This window comes from Cetorhinus maximus, chromosome 6 (genome assembly GCF_964194155.1).
Source record: "Cetorhinus maximus chromosome 6, sCetMax3.hap1.1, whole genome shotgun sequence".
Lineage (NCBI taxonomy): Eukaryota > Metazoa > Chordata > Chondrichthyes > Lamniformes > Cetorhinidae > Cetorhinus > Cetorhinus maximus.
This window is the reverse complement of record NC_135884.1, coordinates 59,525,317-59,548,370: the sequence shown is the minus strand read 5'-3', so window position 1 is coordinate 59,548,370 and position 23,054 is coordinate 59,525,317. Positions and strand designations below refer to the sequence as shown.

General features: G+C 42.0%; 1 protein-coding gene across 1 annotated transcript in view; it reads left to right on the top strand.

The window, feature by feature from the left end:
* LOC144681778 (acylamino-acid-releasing enzyme-like) overlaps positions 1-23,054 on the top strand; it is an 89,362-nt gene that overhangs the window by 17,820 nt on the left and 48,488 nt on the right. Inside the window, exons 3-11 of the mRNA XM_078543772.1 lie at positions 429-555; positions 1,908-1,998; positions 2,563-2,638; positions 5,327-5,493; positions 8,708-8,845; positions 10,511-10,602; positions 12,980-13,020; positions 14,703-14,824; positions 19,869-19,929. Coding sequence (XP_078399898.1) covers positions 429-555; positions 1,908-1,998; positions 2,563-2,638; positions 5,327-5,493; positions 8,708-8,845; positions 10,511-10,602; positions 12,980-13,020; positions 14,703-14,824; positions 19,869-19,929 — 915 coding nt within the window. The remainder of the gene's footprint in view (positions 1-428; positions 556-1,907; positions 1,999-2,562; positions 2,639-5,326; positions 5,494-8,707; positions 8,846-10,510; positions 10,603-12,979; positions 13,021-14,702; positions 14,825-19,868; positions 19,930-23,054) is intronic.

Genomic DNA, 23,054 nt, shown 5'->3' with positions numbered 1-23,054 from the left:
CTCCTATTTCCCTTAGAAACCTGGGATACAAGCCATCAGAGCAGGCAACTTAACCAATCTAAGAATAGCCTGACTTGCCGGTATGTCCTGCCTAACCATTATCTTTATCATCTCTGTTTCTATCAATATTTTGTCAACACCCTCTTTTGTAGTATTGCTCTAACTTTAACTTTTAATCGTACAGCAAAAACTGTATAACTCCCCTTTAAAAGACTTTACCGAAGCACAGAACAAAATTAGGTTGTTTTACTTCCGGATCAGCTTGATGCTACTAAATATATCACAACTGTGGGCATTCCTGAGACAGCCTCTCTCAAATAATCCCTTCCCAGGAATAGGATTGTCCAAATGTTGGCTATCTTCTTGACACTGCACTAAATATTTAGTGCATGATGCTTTAAGAATTGTTAATTATTTTTCTCTTTTAGAATGGTCTCAAAGAGATCTGGAGCGAGCTGAGCGGGTGAAATTCTGCCGACAGTATATCATGTTTTACGATGAAGATTCCATTGTGTATACGGGCCCCTCTGGAAACTGCACAGAGCTACAGGGCGAGTGAGTAGAACATTATCTATCTGTACAGTAATCACTCCATCATGTAGCGTTCTCCCAAAGGTTCAGTGAGTATTTGAAGCACAGAGCTCATGCAGAGATAATTTACAGTGTGACATTAAAGGCACAACAATTCCAAAACTTGAGCACATATTTTAAGCTAACATCAATGCAGTATTGAGGGAATACTACATTGTCAGAGCTACCAGCTTGCAGGCAAGATGTTAAAATGGCAACCCTATCAATTAGGCTGGACTTAAAGGTCCCTTGGCACTATTCAAAGAGGTGAAGAAGACTTGCCAATAACACAGAAACTAATGGCATGTTAAGTAGTGTAGATGGGAGCATAACATTTACAAAGAGACATTGATAGATTAAGTGAGTGGACAACACTAGCAAATGGACTCTGGTGCAGGTAAGTATAACCCAAAAAAAGGATAGATCTGAGTATTTTTAAATGGTGAAAAGCTATGAAAAGTGGGGGTCCAAAGAGATTTTGGGGTCCATATACACAAATCACTAAAATGTAGTGGTCAGGTACAAAAATAAATCAAAAAAGCTAATGGAATTTTGGATTTCACATCTGGAGAGGTAGAATATAATGGGAAAGATGTTTTGCTATAGCTGTACAGATCCCTGGTTAAATGACATCTGGAGGACTATGTACAGTTCTGGGCACTCTACCTTAGAAAAGAGATAAGAGGTATTGGCCTTGTAAGTTGCCTGGCAAAGATTCGCTAGAATTTTACCAGGGCTTCCAAGTGTTAAATTATGAGGAGAGACTACACAAATGAGACTTATATTCCTTGGACTCTGGAAGGTTATGGGGTGACTTGATTGAGGTTTTTAGGATTTTGAAAGGAATTGATAGGGTAGGTTATGTAAACATTTTCTATTGGTGGAAGAGCCTAGGACAAAGGAGGCATAACCTTCAAATCAGAACCGGGCTGTTCAGGAGAAAAGTTAGGAAACACTTCTTCACATAAACAGCGGTAGAAATGTAAAACTCTTCCCCCACAAAAAAAAGTAGATACTACCACAGTTCATAATTTTAAATCTGAGATTACTAGATTTTGTTGGCCAAGGGCATTAAGGAATATGGAGCTGAAGGAGGTGGATAGAGTTGCGATGTACATCAGCCATGATCTTGTTGAATGGCGGAACAGGCTCCTGTTCCTGAGTTCCTATGCCTGGCTAATGTTTGTCCTTCAACCAATACCACCATCTAATTGGTGTTTATGGTGACTTGCAATGTTTACGAGGCTGCACTCAAAGTAATTTATTGGCAGTAAGATGTTTGGGACATAGTGAGGTTGTGAAATATGCTGTTTAATTACAAGTTCTTTCTTCTGAAGGCTATTGAGCAGAGAGTCTCCCTCTGGATTTTTAAAGGTTGTTCTCCGGGACCACACCAACAAAAGGGGAGAGGAGAAGCAATTTCTGGAGGTAAGTTTGCAACTGCAACTTATTGCTTGATTTATAGCCGATTGTGCTGTAATACTTACTTCGTAAAAACTTAAACTGAACATAGGCCATTGTCACCTTTTGACAAAAAAACCAAGAATGGAAACATTTTCACGTGTAATTGGAATCCCCGTTGTTTATTGTGTGTTCTTCAAACATTTCCCAGCTGAAATTTTGTTTGTCAAGGGCCTATACAGAGCCAGTGCTTAGTGGAAAATGATGCACGTGCTTTCTGCAAATTTCTATCCATTGACATCAGTCCCTAACCATTTTCTGATATTCCTTTGTCAATGGTGTGGGATCTCTCAATTTACCCTGTGGTGCTCTCTGAAACTTTTGGTGAAATTATCACCTTGTGGCCATTCATGGGCAGCTTTTGCTGTACTATTTTTGTAAGATTTTATAAACCAGATTTTATCTAGAAATTGTTGCTCTCACCTTTAATGTCCTGATCTTGGATTTGACATTAAATTTATCACATTAATTATTGAGCTTTTGTGAGTATGTTGTGGTCAGCACTCTTAAACTGATTGATCCCACTTACAGATCTGGAACAAAAACTCCAAGGAGAAGAGTATAAACCTGACTGCACTTGACAAACATGGCAAGGTGTATGAAGACGGTACGAATTTAGCTGGAAGCAAACAGTATTTATTCAGAAAGGCAATGCTTAGCTCTATTGATTTTTTAAATAAGACTTGCAGTATATCCTGTTGTTTGCATGTGGAAAGAGTAGGGAAATTGAATTTTATTCTTCTGCTGTATTCAGCAAAAGCAGACAATGACATGGTAGGATTTAGCTCTGGCTATTAAAAACTATAGGTATAGCTTTGGAAAAATGGAGATAGAAGCAAGAGCAAATTTCACAATTTTTTTTAGTGTATGTCCAGATGTGCATTCTCTTACACCTAGCCCTAACAGTCAAAACTGTATCCTGTACAAAACTCCCCTTTCCCAAAACAAAATGTAGATTTTTGCATACACCAGAATAGGGACCTCTGCAATACAAGATTCAAAATCAACATGGAGCTTTGAAGATGCATTAGGCCTCATTACAGTTGAAAATTATATTTTTTTAAATTCTAGTTTTTTTAAGAAATATGAAGTTTAATACTGCACTGGCCATGGGATGATGTGATATAAATTCAATGCAGAATCTTATCAATATTTTGGCAGCTGACATCAATGTTGAAATTCATTTTTAATGATGCTTTTGTTGTGAATATTTTGCCCACGGTGAGAGTTGTCAGTGCTGTGGAATGGAATATTTCCCATTTTGGGCATTCAGCATCAAATGTTCCAAGATCAGGTAGAGTGTAATTAGATGTCGAAGAAAGCTCCCTTCACTTTCTAAATGTCAGAATAATGATTCCAAGTTTTAACTTCGTATGGACACTTTCCCATTGCCTACATCAGAGGACCCCGAACAGAGGTTGCAGAGCTGTACTTGACTTCCTGGAACCATGCATTCTGGTCCTCGAAGTCCCAAGCTGCTCAGTCCTATTTACACATTTCTTATGTGCGGTGCATTAATTTGTGAGCCTGGAGGTTTTTAAACTACTCTTTTTAACACATCACTGGTAGATAAATCTTAAATCAAAACAAGGTTAGTATCAGCACCTTTATAAAAATTATGGATATAAAATGATTATGTGGTCTCAGACTCTATGGGCAGAATTTTAACTGGCAAGGTAGGGTAGGGTTCAGGTGCAATTCGGGGGTTAACTCTGTAAAAAGTGTCAGAAACCTGACATGATCCTGCTCTCTCTTCTGGCCATTACCAAGTCACATTCAGAGGCGCATGGGAAACCCCCATGCAGGTTTTGGATCTCTAACTTAAATTTGCTAAAAGACAGTTAATTCAGTTTAACTCCACATTCTGGCTTTAACATCCGGCACACAGGTTTCCCAAGATGTCTGAAACTTGCAGGATCAACAAAGTAACAGCAGAGCGGGGATTGATTGCTCTGTACTACTGAAAGGCTGAAAAGCTGTAAAAACTGAACCTGCACAGCTGCTTCCCTGCTTACATGAAAGGCTTGACACAGAACTATTTCTGAGCATATGCTTTCAGTGCTTTAAGCGTGATGTCCAATATTTTTGACTCTCCATCACCAATGGCCATGCACTCCTTTACCCTGCCAATCTCCAATGCTGCTGCCACCGCTGCAGTTAGGGTGGCTCTTACTGGAGCGCCAGCCTGGTTCTGTTTCTTCATAGAGTTCTCTGCTTTCTTCTGCAAAGAAGAAATTAGGAGAGTTAGGAGTGTGTGAGATGGATTATGTGGAGAGGATGGAATGACAACATCTGTGGAGGGTGACTAAGATGGATGGTTGTGAGATGGCAATAGGGCGAGTGTCATTATTGGCTGTTCACATGAGGCTATGAGGAGTTGGCTCAAGAGAAAGGGGAGTGAGTGGAGCTGCAAGGTGTTGATCTGAGGAGTATTATGTAGGAGAATGCTGGGAAAGTCAGGGTGTGGAGGTTCACACCTAAAAATGGGATACCTGTCATGCTGATGAGGTCATTTAACTTCTTGTGGCACTGACTCCTCCTGCTCTCTTTCTCGGACACTTCCAGCTATGCCTCTTTGGGTTTTTAGGCTGGCCTATTCCTAACACCTGCAAGTGTAGCACTTCTACTTTTCTAATAGCCATCACAGGGAACCCTGAGTCGAAGAACAGAGAGCTTTCCCAAGTTGTGCTTCTATTCCTATGCTTTCTGAAGTCTCTGGGACCGATATGGAATGCAGCAATTTCGACCCTTGCAGGGGTCCCTTTAAATAGGAATCCTTCTATTGACAATGTGGGTTGTCACCGCACCTGCACTCTGTTCTTGGTCGGGGAACCTGAAAGTGATATGCTAATACTGTTGGTGAGTTAGACAGCCACAGCAAAGCCCATTTCTCTGACAAATAGGTTACCAACACACTGCCAACAAGTCAGTTTGCCAGAAGAGAATCTGTGGCAATCTTGAACAAAGGGCATTGACATTATCTAGTAGAAGATCAATGCTATGCCAGTCTTCTGTTTTATTATAATAAAAATAGAAAATACTGGAAAAACTCAGCAGGCCTGGCAGCATCTGTGGAGAGAGAAACAGAGTTAACGTGTCGAGTCTGTATGACTCTTCAGATCAAAAGAGAAGTAGAAAAGTTTCATTATATTTGCAGCAAATGAATAATTTTTGGAAGCTTTGGTCCCTTATTGTGGTTCCTTGATGTGTTATTTTAAGGGCTTCTTTCTGTACTGTTATGTTCTTCCATGTAATTATTCTTCATGTTTTCTTTTTCTTCCCCACCTCCCACCAGATCATTTTGGCTGCCTTGTGTGGTCTCACTCTGAGACTCATATTCTGTATGTTGCTGAAAAGAAAAAACCCAAAGCGGAATCTTTCTTCCAAACTAAACCAGAGCTCAGTGTGAATGAGGAGGAAGAAGACAGCATCAAGCCAGAGAAACAGGAGAAGCCTGTGAAAGTACAGTACTGTTCTTCCCTCCAGGCACCTTGTGCAACTCCCATTGTCACATGTACAATCCAGGAAGATTAGCATTTAGACAGGGGAGTGTGTTTCAGTGAAAGGTTTCAGGTTTTAAAGTAATATTATGCTGTGAGTGTGTCATGAATTATAACTGTTGGGTGTGAAGATACCTTTTAACAAAGAAACTCAATTTGGTATTACTTTTGTCATTGAATATTGAAAGCAGTGATGTCAGGGAGAGAAGAAAGGAACAGTGTCCTTGGTGAGGATAGTGGCTAAGCTGGGTGGAGGAGTGCCAGATGAGATGGTCCAAAATAGAACTGTTGTCATAACAGTGACCATTCTTCATGTCTGAAGCCTGAAGGTTATTCAAATGTGGTGGATGCCCAGTCTTCTCCTCTCCTGCTCTCCAGACATAAGACTTGCAGCAGTTGGTGTGAGGTGGCAATTGGGAATGGTAACCCAGACATTTTTACCCTTCCTAAGGTGCTGTATCCCACAGTAGAACGAATACTGCTACTTCAGCTGAGAGCAATTGCAACCAGGACTTTGGTGTGTGTGGCTGAGCTATTCTCTGTCTTCAGGCAGCATGAGCCACTGAGGGAAACAGTCCCAGTCAATCTTTCATCCCTTAATGAAAGTTAATCAATGCAACACTAATTGTTTTTAATAGGAGTTCATTCTCCCTTGTCTACTACATGTGAGCAGGAATTGAGACTTTGTAGCGGTTTGATGCAATTGGAGTGGCTTGCTAGGCCATTTCAAAGGGCACTTAAGAGTCAACCACATTGCTGTGGGTCTGGAGTCACATGTAGGCCAGGAAGAATGACAGATTTCCTTCCTTAAAGGACATTAATGAACCGGATGGGCTTTAACAACAATTGATGGTAATCATTTTGATTCCAGATTTTTGTTGAATTCAAATTCCACCATCTGCTGTGGCGGGATTCGAACTTTGGAACGTTACCCTGGGTCACTGGATTACTACTCCAGTGACAATACCACTACACCATCACCTCCCCTGAAGGGAGGGCCACTCAGCTCCTGACCTCATTACAGCCTTGGTTCAAACATCAACAAAAGAGCTGAACTCCTGAGGTGAGGTGAATGTGACTGCCCTTGACATCAAGGTCACATTTGACCGAGTGTAGCATCAAGGAGCCCTAGGAAAACTGGAGTCAATGGGAATCAGGGGGAAAACTCTCCACTGGTTAGTCATACCTAGCACAAAGGAAGATGGTTGTGGTTGTTGGAGGTTATCTCAATTCCAGGACATCACTGCAGGAGCTCCTCAGGGTAATGTCATCGGCCCAGCCATCTTCAGCTGCTTCATCAATGACCTTCCTTCCAGAAGTCAGAAGTGGGGATATTTAGCATCATTCATGAATCATCAGACACTGAAATATTGCATGTCCAAATGCAGCAAGACCTAGACAATATACAGGCTTGGGCTGACACGTGGCAAGTAACATTCGTGCCACACAAGTGTCAGGCAATGACCATCTCCACCAAGAGAGAATCTAACCACCGCCCCTTGATGTTCAATGAATCCCCCACTATCAATATCCTGGGGGTTACCATTGACCAAAAACTGAACTGGACTAGCCATATAAATATTATGGCTACAAGAGCAGGTCAGAAGCTAGGAATCCTATGATGAGTAACTCGCCTCCTTACTCCCCAAAGCCTGTCAACAAGGCACAAGTCAGGAGTGTGATGGAATACTTCCCACTTGCCTGGATGAGTGCAGCTCCCACAACACTTAAGAAGCTTGACACCATTCAGGACAAAGCAACCCACTTGATTGGCACCGCATCCACAAACATTCACTCCCTCCACCACCGACGCACAGTAGCAGCAGTGTGTACCATCTACAAGATGCATTGCAGGAATTCACCAAGGCTCCTTAGACAGCACCTTTCAAACCCACGACCACTACCATCTAGAAGGACAAGGGCAGCAGATAGATGGGAACACCACTACCTGGAAGTTCCCCTCCAAGTCACTCACAATCCTGATTTAAGAATATATCACCGTTCCTTCACTGTCGCTGGGTCAAAATCCTGGAACTCCCTTCCGAACAGCACTGTGGGTGTACCTACACCACATGGACTGCAGCGGTTGAAAAAGGCAGCTCACCACCACCTTCTCAAGGGCAACTAGGGATGGGCAATAAATGCTGGCCCTGCCAGCAAAGCCCACATCCCGTAAGTGAATTTTTAAAAATTCTAATCTCAATTTGAAAAGGCAACCTTGCATTGGTATCCTCTGCAGTGATAGTAACAAGTTAATTAACCAATCAACATCACTGTTTCAACATTTGAAATCTGGACTGTCTTCTCTCCCAATCACCAGTGTGTCACCAGTAGATGAGAGGAATTAAGGATTATGAGGGCCAATGTGAAAAACAATGGTTTGTCAGACTTTGAGACAAACACATAAGAATTAACTAGATAATGGGAATTGGTAACCCCATGGTGATGTAGGATACAACCTTATTGTTTCATTGTAAAGGATGGCACTTCAAAGAATGTATCACTCCCCAGAAAAGATGTATTTATATTAGATAAATCTCTATGCATGAAAAGGTTTTGACAAATCACAGAATTTTGTTTGTTTTTGCTGTTATAACAGCACAGTTTCACTGTGAAGGTTATGTATTGTAAATTCCACAGCATTCCTATTTGCATATGCATCAGAATTTGCAAATCTGCTGAAAAATAAACCACCAAGTAATGTCGCAGCAAATGATTCTGGAACCCTTGAACTTCGTAGGACCTAGCCGGGGTGCAGTGTTTCATTAAACCATCAAACTTTACTTTATATTCAGTTTAATGCATTTAACATCTTTCATTATCAACTCAAGCTCGTTTAAAATTACACCAGAAATGAAGAATATTCAAGCTCCAATTTGTAATATAATACTTGAATGTAAATGAATATGACACTGAAAAGGACCAGGTAAAATATCAATTGGAAGAGATAGGAGTGGTGAATCCTCTGACATTTTGCATTTGATTACTTTGTTTATTTATCAACCCTAATGTGTATGTAAAAGGATTGCTTGTTTTAATACTATTAAATTTACACTACCTCCTAGAAACAGAACTGTTGCAAATATTCTAAGCTGACTTTGGGAGGATGGGCATTCCACTTGTGTCCTGTTCAAAGCTCTAGATAGTGTTTATATTAATTGTTTCTTGTACTGCAGGGGGATGAGTTTGTGTATTGGGAGGACTGGGGAGAAACCCTGGTGAAGAAGACCACCCCTGTGCTGTGTGTGCTAGATATTGAGAGTAACAACATCTCTGTGCTGGAGGGAATTCCTGAACACATTTCTCCTGGACAGGTTTGTATTTAGCTTCATATTGCAACTGTTGTATGCACTTCTATATTAAGTAAGTGCATTGAATCATTTTCCTCCTGAGTTTACCCCTCTCTAATCGTGGTTTGTGTAAGATGACTCAATTTCAGAACTTAACCAAAATTGTCTCAAAATGCAAATCTTAACAATGAAATCAATGAAAACTCTAGTTATCTGAGATCTACTATGTTCCTTTCTGTGTACCCAAAGCTGGAGAAAGCACACAAGATTCAGTATGCACCTTATCAGTTCCTGTTAATTTTTTGCACTTGGCAAAAAGTTCAGATATTTTTTAAATTTGCATTGTTAGATTTTGATAACTAATTTGAATATTAAATTTGTGAATATCTCCAGTATCATTACTGCTTTTTTGCACAAACTTGTGTGCTGTGCCATGTTGAGATTTCAGCCACATTACATGTACATTTTGAACTTACTGTTAACAGTGAATGCAAGACTACCTTTAAGATGATCTTACATTGTTTTATCACAGTATCAATATAAATGCCTGTCAAATTTGCTTCAAGTGCCAAAAATAAGATTTGATGGCGTCTTCTATTTTTTTTTAGTAAATATCTCATTAGCAATCTGCGTTCCAGAAATAAATTTACGCATGTGGGCATTGAGTCTTCCTAATGCAAACTATATAACAGTGAAAATCAACACTGTGGCCACAGCTCCAACATCATTGCTTCACAAATGGTGTAGGAGCGCTGCAGGTTCAATCTTAGACTTGGTAGATTAATTGACTCTAATGTGAATTTTTCTCTCCCAACTTTTTTAATGAATGGGAACATTTTTGAACTTTCATAATCCTGCAGTCTGTTAATCTGGATTCAGTTATGTGAAGAGGTGCAGTTTGGCCAGTTTTGTTGGTAGTGGTGCAGGCATGCCATGCAGAATGAGGGTTGGATGCATTGAATTCGGAGGAAAAGAGTTAACTTGAAACGCAATGCAATAATGTACTATACTCTTCCATTGATTGAAACATTATCCACATTATGTAAGCATAGTAATTTATCTCTTTTTGGACAAACGATTTAATTTTATACTGATTTAAGTGGAAAATACTTGGTAATTATTCGTAAGGGATCCATGAGCAAGGAGGCCTGCTTTTATTAGAGTTCAGTGTCCAAGACAAAGATATGGTCAACAGCATGGCATTTATTTTAAAAACAAATGATCAAGAGCTATTGCAGAACTTCTGACATTCCAGCACCTGAAAACGCCAGTAGTTTTGGCGGTCTTGCCATCTTGAAATGCCACTTACCATGGGCACTAGCAGTCACGTGTGATCCCACATGTAGGCTGAACACGTTACTGGTGCTAATATTTTTCTGTTTCTATGCTTCTACACTGTGGAGCTAGCTACACCAAAAGGCTGTGCCTGAGAAGCTACGGGTAAACTAGTTGGAAGGGCAATGGAATTTGCGATCTAGCCAATTGCTTTTTAACATTTTCACTTTTAAGTTTAGTTTTAGTCTGTGATTTTAAACATTGTATTTTATAACTAAGTTGAAACGTGGTCTATCACGCCTTTTAATCAAATTTTCAACAATCATACTACTCACACCCTCCTAGAATGGAAAGGATCTGCTTTGTAACATGCTGCTTTTATCTTTGGTCTTCAACCTTGTGTTTGTATTTCAGGCATTTTGGGCTCCCAATGACACTGGAATCATATTTGTTGGATGGAATCATGAGCTTCAACGGTTAGGTCTCGCATACTGCACTAATAGAAAGTAAGAGGAAACTTCTAACTGAAACTATGAGAGGTCATTCACTTACCCAGCATAAAGGCAGTGCCAGGTCTACCAATAAGCTAGACAGATCAGACAGTCCCTGGTTATTTTCCTGATTTTTTGTTGAGCTTGCTAATCTCGGATGGGTCAGTAATTGGACTGCTAGAATTAGCTTGTCGCTCTCAGGGTCCAGAATGAGAACCATACTGGGTTCTTGCTGTTGATTTGCTGACTAGGGAGGGTCTCCTGTGGGGAAATGCACGCGTGGATGAAATGAGACCTGAGTATAGCGCCCCTCAATCAAAAACTCACTGCCCAGGTTTTCACAAGGATAACAGCTACTTGGGCAGGAATTTGGAGGGCTGGCAGTATCCACAATATTGGACTAATGAATACACTGTTTAAAATGCAATGCTAAAATGAACATTTGCTATTTTTTTTTTTGTTTGAAGTTTCCCAATGATGATGAATGCGTTTAATAAAGTTGGGGTGGAGGATGACGATGGAATAGCAAGCAAATTGTCAAAGAATATGGCAGTATTTTTGTAAGAATATTACATAGGGCATTAAACACTTTAAAGTTTCATTGCTAAAGTTCAGTTGGACTGAACCTTGAGAAAGGAATTGGTTATTCGATGGCTATCTGCAGAAAATTGTTCCAAAGATGCACTAAAGATTCATAACGACAATTGAAGGATCCAATATTTTACATTACCCAATTTAATATTGGGTTATATTTCTGAAATCCATAGTTTTATGGTAATGGACCATTTATGACTATCTGGAAATTCAGATCTAGGTTTTTCATTTGCCCATTGCAGTGGTGGAGCTGAATTTGACACAGGGAACTGAAGAGTCAAGACCATAATGACTACTAATTTCTATACAACAAAATGAACAATTGTATTAATTTTTAGTCATTTCATACTTCTTAGCTCTCTACATTTCTGGAAACCTAAGCATCATATTAACTGTTTTCTAGCTTTTCCTGATCTCATGAGTTGTCCCCAGCTGCCTGGGAGGGATGGGGGAGGTTAAAATGGAAACACTGTACCAGCCATGCTGTGTCACAAACACCACCCTCCAACTCGCCCCCCCCCCCGCCCCCACTCCATTTTACTGGAGTTTTCAGTTCAGTCAAGGCCGCTGTCACAAAGATCCTCTATTATTGAAATGTCAATGTCCAAAGATGTGATTCAAACCTGTTTCCTCGGGCCTCTGGAAGCGATCTGCAGCTTTCAGTTTCCTTCCTCTGCTTGCCAACCATCACATCATTCCCATTATTTTTGGGTGGGAGTCTGATATCTGAAATTAAAATGACCACTCCAGCATCTTCATTCACTATTACCCCAGTGCCTGCAGGCCACGCACCCATCCCAGGTTAAAATCAGGGCTTCAAATTCTGTTTAAGCCTGATATTAAAAAAGTAAATTTAAAAGAAAATAAGTGTTGTCTCAGGCAGGACAAAAAGTGAAAAGACTAAAATTTGGGTAAAGAAAAATAACCAACAATCAAAGCTGCATCTGCCACCCATTTGCTCCTTTCTTGTTGCCTCCCACCATCTCGTGTGCACCAATGAAAATTTTGTACTGCATTTATACGGTTCATAACTGTTCATATGATGGAGGAAAATTTTCAGATTACACCATAAGTTTGCCACAACTTTTTCCACATGTTGTAACTCATCCTGATACTAATAAAAACAAAATACCACAGATGCTGGAATCCTAACATAAAACTGCAAAATGCTGCAAATGCTCAGTAGGTCTGGCAGCATCTGTGGAGAGAGATAACAGGGTTAACATTTCAGGTCAATGATCTTTTGTCAGAACTGTCCCTAACTAGATAATCCACGAGTGAATTTCTTCTTGCCTTGCTCATGATTAATAGGAGCAAGTTCCTGAGTGAAGTGGGAAAGTGGGAGGTTTTATTTTTTAAAAAAGTAATAGTAATTTTGAGCAATTTATGGCAACCCAGCTGTCATATTGTACAAACTCATAATTATAGAACATCAATTATTGAGCAACATAGTGTGATACCTTTAACTTTGAAAATATCCATCATAGCACCACCTACAGGAGTAACAGGTTTTGCAGGTACTTAAAATGAGTTTCCAATGAAACATGTACAACTCAACTCAAATTTAATATAAACAGCTTAATTTTCTTAAAGATCTTGTCGCAAAAGCAAATATGTAAAAATGTTCTCCATAACTTTCCCTTTGCCATAATACTTTTTCAGTGCCTTTCCAAAATATTTGTAGAAATCATCTGGAGCTAGCTGATTGGACCAAAATGTTTTTGCAACCTTGTACATCCTTGTGTTCCTTTCTAATGTATTTATTGTCATTACATTCACCTGTTGTTCTTCCTTCTAGGTCTGGACTATACTATGTGGATCTGACAGGTGGTAACTGTGGTAAGTGACTCCTTTTGAGTAAAATGTTTTTCTTAACATCTTTATACTGTTGGTGGTGCTTTATTCACTTTGTAGACAGAACACATGGGCCTGAATTTTCCCGTCAGCAATTTGGGGGCGGGGCCCGCTCGCTGACGGGAAAATAACGTGGGATGACGTCGGGAGGAACCCCCGACGTCATCCCAGTCCATTTAAATCTTTGGGAAGGCAGGCCGACAGCGAAATCAGCTGTCCGCCCGCCGACCTGTTAATGGCCAATTGAGGCCATTGACAGGTTAATTAAGATAATTAAAAACCCTGCCCATCCAACCTTAAGGCTGGCAGGCAGGCCAGGAGCCCCAGCGGGCTTCTGATAATACATGAAACCTCATCCACCGATGGGATGAGGTTTCATGTCCGTTTTTAAGAACTTTAATAAATTTTATGTGATATTTATTAACATGTCCCATCTCGTGTGACATTGTCACATGAGGGGGACATGTTAATAATTTTTTTATTTTTCTATTTTTTAACTTTGCAACACTTTCACTGATCTCCCTGAGACAGCACTTAGTCTCAGGGAGCAGTGCATGTGCGTGAAAGAGTGCACTTTGACAGATGGAGAATCCCTCCCCACCCGCACAGGAAGCGCATAGCAGGCCGCTGGGTGGGCCTTAATTGGCCCACCCACTTAAAATGGCAGAGGGGCCCGCTTTGGTGGCGGAGTTCGGCTGCCCGCTCGCCGCCAAGCCAGTGGGGCCCGCCCACCAACCGAGGGCAAAATTCTGCCAAATGTCTTGTGGAATGAGAATTGGCACAGGTGATGCTAGCTTCCTTTTCTGTGCTGTGCCTACAATGTGAAATTGCTGTTTAGCAATGTGGTCTGAGAATAAGCACCATTTCTGAACTGAGGAAATAATGGCAGAATTATATCTATGCCAGTGTTGATGAAAAATGCATCATACAGTGCAGAATAAAGGCAGTATAAATGTCATTGAATCAGGCTAAATAGGACTTTGTTGTGAATGGGACACAGGATGGCATGACACTTCAGTTAGCAATTGTAGCTATGACAGCATCATCGATTGATGGACTATCTTGCAGCAGTAGAGCTTTCCATTTTAGAATGCAATATTGTGTGTAGGCAGCCTGTTCAACCCCATGCCATGCAAAGTTCCAGTCAGCTGAATTGTAGAGCGAAACTGAAATAAGGGGAATACTATACTGAACTGCTCACGATAATATTATTGCCATTTAATGATGATTCTATTGGAACACTCTTAAAGGTGCAATGCCCTTGTAAAAATGTGTTTGACAAACCTTTTACTTGGGAAAGGAGAAGACTTCAAGGGTCAAGCATCATTTTCATATCAATTATAACACCTGTTAAACTGCACTTTACTGCAAGTAATGACATCCTAAGTGGAGCAGAACCTCTTTTTTTTTTTTGCAAGTTTATTTTCAGGAAGACATTGAGCTAAATTCTCTAAGGTGCAGTCCCAGAACTGGCTTGCTCAATGGAAGCATAGATCAGAGAATTATACACAGGTGGGACTAATTCATCAAGTACCCGATTCTCTGATCCATGCCCAGATAATGAGACTTCACGCTGTGTGCAAAGTCTCAACAAGTTTATCCTTGTCTCCTTTTGAAATATGTGTTTCACTTATGCTGATGTTTAGCTTATGGCTTTTCCCTCACAGTACAACTTTCATCTCAAACAAATGCTGTTTGGTCTCCTCGGCTCAGTCCTGACAAGTGTCGCATTGTCTACTTAGAAGGTGATGCAGGTGGACCCCACCAACAGTGTAGCAGACTTTGTATGGTTAGTATTTATATACAAAATAGGCAAATACACCACAGAGTATATTTTCTAAAAATTGTCTCATCTATTTCGGCAATGGATTATGAACAGCAGTACACATGTACTTAATGTGTTGCATTGTTGCAGCTTTTAATTGCATAATGTTACAATACACATTTGGAATGCAGAGCTGGCACCTGGCAGCAGTGCAATCCTAAAAATTTATTTAATTCTTTCTACCATAGTGATACAGTTACAAGCTTAAATACTAAAGTTGATTTTCCTTTTCGGATTGTAACTTATTCTTTCTAGAAAATTGAATTTTTAACATAAGTTTGAAAAAATGTCTCAGGATGTAAAGCATGCTTTTTTTCTCCCTCCTCTGTTGAAGGCATGGAGTCTTGCTGAAGTAGTCAATCTTCAACACCATATCTAAATGGAAATGATTTGTCCTTTGAGTTGAGACACCAAAAAGCTTAAAATCTGTTTGGGCATAGCCAGTTCTGTTTTTCCCCACACAGGCATATCCAGTGGTGGTCCCTGAATATTGAAGAGTTAACCCACCACAGACCAACACCTGGTTGACTAAGTCATTGGAGACAATTTGAACTCCCAGAAACTGGTGGGTTTGGGTCAGGTAAAAACCTCAAACCTGAACCTAACCCACTATGAATCCGCCAATTCAATACTTCAGGTTTTAACGGGGATGTGAGCAACAAGCCAGCCCACTCCCAAGAGGCTCACTGCTCGTTTAAATATTTTCATGAGGCTGTATGCCTCAGATTTTAGTTCTTCCATATTTAATACTGTGCCACTGGGCTTCCTTGGCTTGAAGAAACCCAGCAGCTAAAAGGAAGTGAGGATTCCTGTATGGAAGATATGTATTCCAACACTGCTTGTTGACCAGGAGAAGTAGGAGTGCTTCCTTGTACCCAGTTTCACAAGCCACCTTGCTTCCCCCATACCCATGATCAGACCCCCTCACCCTTTAGCACAATCAGATGCCCCCCCCCCAAAAGTCTTGGCATAAATGGGCTCCTCCACATACATCCTACTTGCACCTGGACTGCAGCCTTTACTGTAGCGTTCCCTACCTGACAATTAAAATTCCACACTGTTTCACAGAGCTCCTTCCTCCCTGCCATTTGGAAATTCTACCCCAGTAATTATTGGCGCCATTATTAGAAATGCAGACTTTTCCAGTAAGCTGCTAGGGGCGAGTGTTTTGCAGGGACATAGGGCTCCATCTCCAGGTTTTAAAAAAAAGGCAGGAAGAGCCAATTCCAATGTGTAATAAGGCACCCCTGTTGCCTCAGGAGAAATTTCTCCTGGAATCTTTACTGAAGGTAGGTTGCCACCTGTCTACTTGTGAATTGGATATTCTAGTTTCAAAAATTCTCGTTCCACCTGGAAAAACACTATTTTTGTAAGAATTTAAACTCTAGGTTGTTGAAAAGATCGCCCCATTTCACTTTTAAAAGACTAGAAGTCCCCTCCTCACTGTTGTACTTTATGCTGTGCCTTAATTGGACATTCTCCCAGAACCAGTCCAAAGCTATTTTCCTCTCCCGATGGCCTGCTTTCTTTTTCCTTTCCCAATGGTGTAACTTATAACCCCAGGACTGACACTCGCGGTGAAGGTTACCTTGGAGATTCCTCCCTCTAGCCAAAGCTAGGTGAATTTTCCAGCCTTGTTTAAATCCTCACGAACTTGGTCTCTTCAATCTAGTGCGAGCTCCCACCTACCTTCCATGTGGTGAACAAGAAAAATAACATAAACAAAAACAGAAATACCTGGAAAAACTCAGCAGGTCTGGCAGCATTGGCGGAGAAGAACAAAGTTGACGTTTCGAGTCCTCATGACCCTTCAACAGAACATATAACAGAAAATAACATTTTTCCTACTTCATGTGTGGGCCTAGCTACCCCTATCTCTCTGCTCTCCCTCTTTCCGATTGACCCTGTCTGTGATGTTTAGTGATATTTTTATGGATTCTTCTCCTTTCAAGGCCCATCCCCATGACAGTGTGAATCACATGGGCCTTGTATCCATGTAGAAATACTAACTATCTATCCTCTAGTTCACCAACTCCATTTTTTTCTTGGAACTAAATAGACAGTTTAAAGTATAACCATTTATAAAACCTGACATTCCTAACACGTCCCTGTGAGACTTGGAGTCTAACAGTCTACCCACAGTCATCACAGAAGCTCTTGCCATTGTCTACAGGTATGAACATCCTGCACTTTCTTCCCAATAAAACAATCCAGGCCATCTTTAACAACCAAGCCACCCGAGCTTGCTGTTAGGCTGAATTCAGAACAGGTCACATGATCCCTTCATTTCTCCATTTTACCCTAAATTAAAGTGACATTCCCAAAACGTAACAATCTTATAAACTTTGCATTTGTAACACCCTGACTATGTCAGTTCTATTTCCTGAATTTCTGCTCTGACCCCTTCTCTCACCCCTTCCCCTAGAACCACAATGTGGTTCCCCTTTTAATAAAACCAAATACTGCGGATGCTGGAAATCTGAAATAAAAACAGAAAATGCTGGTACAACTCAGCAGGTTGGGCAGCATCCGTGGAGAGAGAAACAGAGTTAACGTTTCAAGTCCAAAAGACTCTTCTTTAGAGCTAAAGAGCATATCTCTTACCCTTATCCCTTATCCTCACCTTCCAACTCACCAGCCTCCAGATTCAATTCATCATCGGCCATCTTCGCCACTTCCAACATGATTCCACAACCAAACACATCTCCCACTCCCTTCCCCTTTCAGCATTCCAAAGAGACTGCTCTCTCTGTGAGACCCTCATCCACTTTATAATCCCCTGCAACCCTGTCCATTTCATGCATGTGCAGGAAAGGCAGCACCTGCCCATTTCCCTGCCCCCTTCCCATCATCCAATGCCTCAAACACACTTCTAGGTGAAATTGTGCTTTGCTTGTACTTGTTTCAGTTTAGTATATTGAGGTGAGAGGACTATCCTTGACATCAAGGCAGCATTTGACTGAGTGTGGTATTAAAAAGCCCTAGTAAAACTGGAGTCAATGGGAATCAGGGGGAAAGCTCTCCGCTGGTTGGATTTATACCGAGCACAAAGGAAGATGGTTGTGGTTGTTGGAGGCCAATCATCTCAGCTCCAGGACATCACTGCAGGAGTTCCTCAGGGTAGTGTCCTAGGCGCAACTATCTTCAGCCGCTTCATCAATGACCTTCCTTCCATCATAAAGTCAGAAGTGGGGATGTTCACTGATGATTGCACAATGTTCAGCACCATTCCTGATTCCTCAGATACTGAAGCAGTCCATATCCAAATGCAGCAATATCTGGAAAATATCCAGGCTTGGGCTGACAAGTGGCAAGTAAGATTTGCGCCACACAAGTGTCAGGCAATGACCATCTCCAACAAGAGAGAATCTAACCATTGCCGCTTGACATTCAATGGCATCACCATCACTGAATCCCTCACTGTCAATATCCTGGGGGTTACCATTGACGAGAAACTGAACTGGGAAAGCCATATAAATACTGTGGCTTCTAGAGCAGGTCAGAGCTAGGAATCCTGCGGCAAGTAACTCATCTCCTGACTCCCCAAAGCCTGTCTATCAACTATAAGACACAGGTCAGGAGTGTGATGGAATACTCTCCACTTAACTGAATGAGTACAGCTCCAGCAACAGTCAAGAAGCTTGACACCATCCAGGACAAAGCAGCCTGCCTGATTTGCACCCCATCCACAAACGTTCGCTCCCTCCACCACTGTGCACAGTGGCAGCAGTGTGTACCCATCTACAAGATGCACTGTAGGAACTCACCAAGGCTCCTTATACAGCACCTTTCAAAACCACAAACATCACCATGTTGAAGGGCAAGGGCAACAGATGCACGGGAATGTCACAACCTGGAAGTCCCCCTCCAAGCCACTCACCCTCCTGACTTGGAATTATATCGCTGTTCCTTCACTGTAGCTAGGTCAACATTCTGGAACTCCCTCCAGAAGAGCACTGTGGGTGTACCTACACCACATGGACTGCAGCGGTTCAAGAAGGCAGCTCACCATCACCTTCTCAAGGGCAATTAGAGAAGGGCAATGAATGCTGGCCGAGCCAGCGATGCACACATCCCATGAGTGAATATTTTTAAAAAATTGTTTATATTGCTATTCACAATGCAGTCATCTCTACATTGAGGAGAATGAACACAGATTGGGTGGCTGCTTTACAGAATACCTGCATTCAGCCTACAAACCTATGCTTTCACCCATAGAATTAAAACCATTATCCACTCACACTCTGACTCCTCTTTCCCTGGCCTCCTACACTGCTCTAATGAGCACAGTGTAAATTTGAGGAATAGCAGGACTCAATGTTGAGTTCAACAATTTCAGATGATAACCTTTGCCCTAATTTTGTTTTGTGTTTTCTGGTTTCGTTTTTGGATGGCAGATGTTGGAAATGATTCTGCATGTTCCCATTGTAGCTCGAGACACATCTTTTATTTTTTTCCTTGTCCTATCAGCACCCACTTTTGCCTTGCACCATCATGCCTTTTATCATTCTCCGTCTTCCATCTGATCACAGATCTTCCCCTTTTTTCTATCGCTTCCTTTGTCTCCCTTTGCCTCTGCATGCTTTTAACCTGTCACATCTCTAATTTTTTTCAGTTCAGATGAAAGGTCAATGATCTGGAACATTAACTCTTTTCTCTCTGCGTGCTGCCAAATCTGTTGAATATTTCCAGCATTTTTTTGCTTTTATTTCAGACCTTCAGTATTTTGTATCCTCAGTATTTCAGTATCCTCAGTATTTTGCTTTGCCCCTGTATTTAAGTGTTTTGTGTTAGTGGCCTTTTTTTTTAAGTGCAGTCAACTTCATGCTGAGGCATTGCTCTTGTCCAGCTTCCTGCCCCTCCCTAGTTTTGGGCTGGCCTAAGAGTAACCCAGGTAAAGGATAATAACAGTGGACACCTAATGGAGGGAAAAAGGGACTTTGTCATATTTTACTTAAGTCATACGAAAAAAGCCGACAACTGTAACATAATGTTTGCTTTTTTTCAGTATGACTGGTACACAAAGGTGACCTCTACTGTGGTGGACATTGTGACTCGACCAAATAGTGGTAAGTTTTTAAAAATTAATTCATGAGAGGTGGGCATCGCTAGCTAGGCCATCATTTATAGCCCATCCTTAATTGTCCTCGAGAAGGTGGTGGTGAGCTGCCTTCTTGAGCTGCTGCAGTACGTGTGGTGTAGGTACACCCACAGTGCTGTTAGGGAGTTTCAGGACTTTGACCTAGCGACAGTGAAGGAATTTCCAAGTCAGGACGGTGAGTGGCTTAGAGGGGACCTTCCAGGTGGTGGTGTTCCCATGCATCTGCTGTCTTTGTCCTTCTAGATGGTAGCTGTCATGGGTTTGGAAAGTGCTGTCTAAAGAGCCTTGGTGAGTTCCTGAAGTGCATTTTGTAGATGGTACACATTGCTACCATTGTGCATTGGTGGTGGAGGGAGTGAATGCTTGTGGAAGTGGTGCCAATCAAGCAGACTGCTTTGTCCTGGATGGTGTCTTGTGTATTGTGGGAGCTGCACTTGCCCAGGCAAGTGGAGTGTATTCCGTCACACTCCTGACTTGTGCCTTTTAGATGGTGGACAGGCTTTGGGGAGTCAGAGGCGAGCTGGTGCAAGATTCCTAGCCTCTGACCTGCTCTTGTACCCACAGTATTTATATGGCTAGTCCAGTTCAGTTTCTGGTCAATGGTAACCCCCAGTGGGGGATTCAGCGATGGTAATGCCATTGAATGTCAAGAGGTAATAGTTAGATTCTCTCTTGTTGAAGATGGTCCTTGCCTGGCATCTGTGTGATGCGAATGTTACTTGCCACTTGTCAGCCCAAGCCTGGATATTGTCCAGGTCTTGCTGCATTTGGACATAGACTGCTTCAATATCTGAGGAGTTGCAAATGGAACTGAACATTGTGCAATTATCAGTGAACATCCCCACTTCTGACCTTATGATGGAAGGAAGATCTTGAAGCAGCTGAGAATGGTTGCATCTAGGACACTATCCTGAGGAACTCCTGCAGTGATGTCCTGGAACTGAGATGATTGACCTCCAAAAACCACAACTATCTTCTTTTGTGCTAGGTATGACACAAGTGAGACTTCAGTATATAGATTTTTAATTTTCGTAAACCCTTTGTTTCAAATGTCTATTGTGGATATATTTTTGTTTAAAACACAATCTTGCATTTACATTTTGACAGTTTTCTTGCCTTTTCCTCTTTCTCCTCCAGAAGATACCAGCTATTATTCGTGTGCAGTTTCATGTGTAGCCCAGACAGTGAGAATCAGCAGGCTGTTGAGTTGTGGGCTTTCATGACAGGTCTGTGGACAACAGACAGAAGTGGAAATAGTGACTAAATAGTTTTCCTCTCTAGTCCACGAGCACTAAAGCCCATTGTGGTCCACAGCTGCTGTCCTAGCTAAAATCAACTAATGCAGCATAGACTATGGTCAGGATTTTCCTTGCAGGCTTCTGAACCTCACCATCAGGCTCAAACTGTGTGAGGAACAGTCACTCAATGTGATTTTCTCAGGAGCGACCAGTTAATGGCCAGAGGGCAAACTCGCCATCCAATTAGCGACGACAGGCAGGCTCTCGAAGCTGGAGGGCTAATCAGGCTAGCTTGAAAGCAACAGTGGGATATAATGGAGGGCAAGTGAGGGAGCAAGCACGTCAAAATGGAGATTAAATAAAACATTGCTTTTGCAGCCAGGACATCATTGTTGGTGGGCAGGGTCTTGGGTTGGATTTGGCTGTGAGGAGCTCCTTGTAAGGTGGCCTCCTGTTGCTGCTGCATCTGAGGCAAGGACAGCCTCTCAGCCTGCCTGGATTGCTGGCCCCTCAGGAGGCAGCTTTCAGGCAACTAAACTGGCCCCCACCACCTCCAGGAACCTGGAAGCTGACTGGAAAATCCCACGGCCTCCTTTAAGCGGCCCTTACCGAGCCTGATTGGTTACCCGCCATGTGCGGCCGAGTACCCCTCCCAACTCCCATCCTACCTCCATGAAAATGGCCTGGGGGCGGGATTATGCAGGGTGAACCTGTACATCAGCCACCAGTGTTATTTTTATCACCCACCTGCCTCCACTCTCAGCCCTAATAGGAGCTACAAAATAAAACCCTTTGAATCAGACAAGGCACCTTCTGGTCTGATATACTGGATGGTGGCTTTTTACCATCATTGTTACATGCATTTTGTAGACTGGGTCACTTGATAGTGTCCAGAAAAAGAATTCATGTACTTTATTCCCCTCTCCTAAGAATGCCGAGACCAGGTACAGTACTCTTACCATCACTAGCTGACAGAGGTTAATTCAGTATAGACTAGAAATCAAACATAAGGCCTCCTGAGGCAACATTTTCCCCCCCATCGGTGGGGAAGTGCGCAAGTGGGTGGGCTTCCAATTGGCGCCCCCTATCGGGAACATGCTGCCATTTTATGTGGGCAGGCCAATTAAAGCCCGCCCAACGTGATGTGCGCCAGGAAGCGCTATGCGCATGCATGCGAAAGAGCTCACAGATCTCCCTGAGGCAAAGTGCTGTCTCAGGGAGATCGGCTCCGATCTAAAACTTTGAATAAAGATTAGAAAAAAATTTCCCTGCCATGTCCCCTCATGTGATACTGTCACATGAGTTGGGACATGTCCATAACTTGTAAAATATTCAGCATTTTTTTAAATCACTCATGAAACCTCATCCCACCCATGGATGAGGTTTCATATTTTTTCACAAGCCTGCCTGGGGTCCCGGCCTGTCCGCCAACCTTAAGGTTGGACAGGCAGGCCCATTAATGAGTTCAATTGGTTTTCTAATGGCCTAAATAGGCCATTGACAGGTCAGCAGGCATGCATCCGACTCAGATGCGCACCCGCCGAACTGACAATCTAAATGACACAGGGTGACGTCAGGACGCACGCCCGACGTCACCCTGCCTCATTTTACACGTTAGCGAGCGGGCCCCGATCTTTATGCCTGATATATGCTGGCACTGCTACCTGAGATATTTGTAGTAAACCTACAATTATTTCCCTTAAGGAAAGCTCCACAGTTTTGTTAAATATGGTTAGATTCAATTATCAGTTTTGATTTTCAGTAGAATCATAGAATGGTACAGCACAACAGGAGGCCATTTGGCCTGTCGTGTTCTGGCCTCCGAAGGTGCCTTTTCGCCGTAGCCTTGCAAATT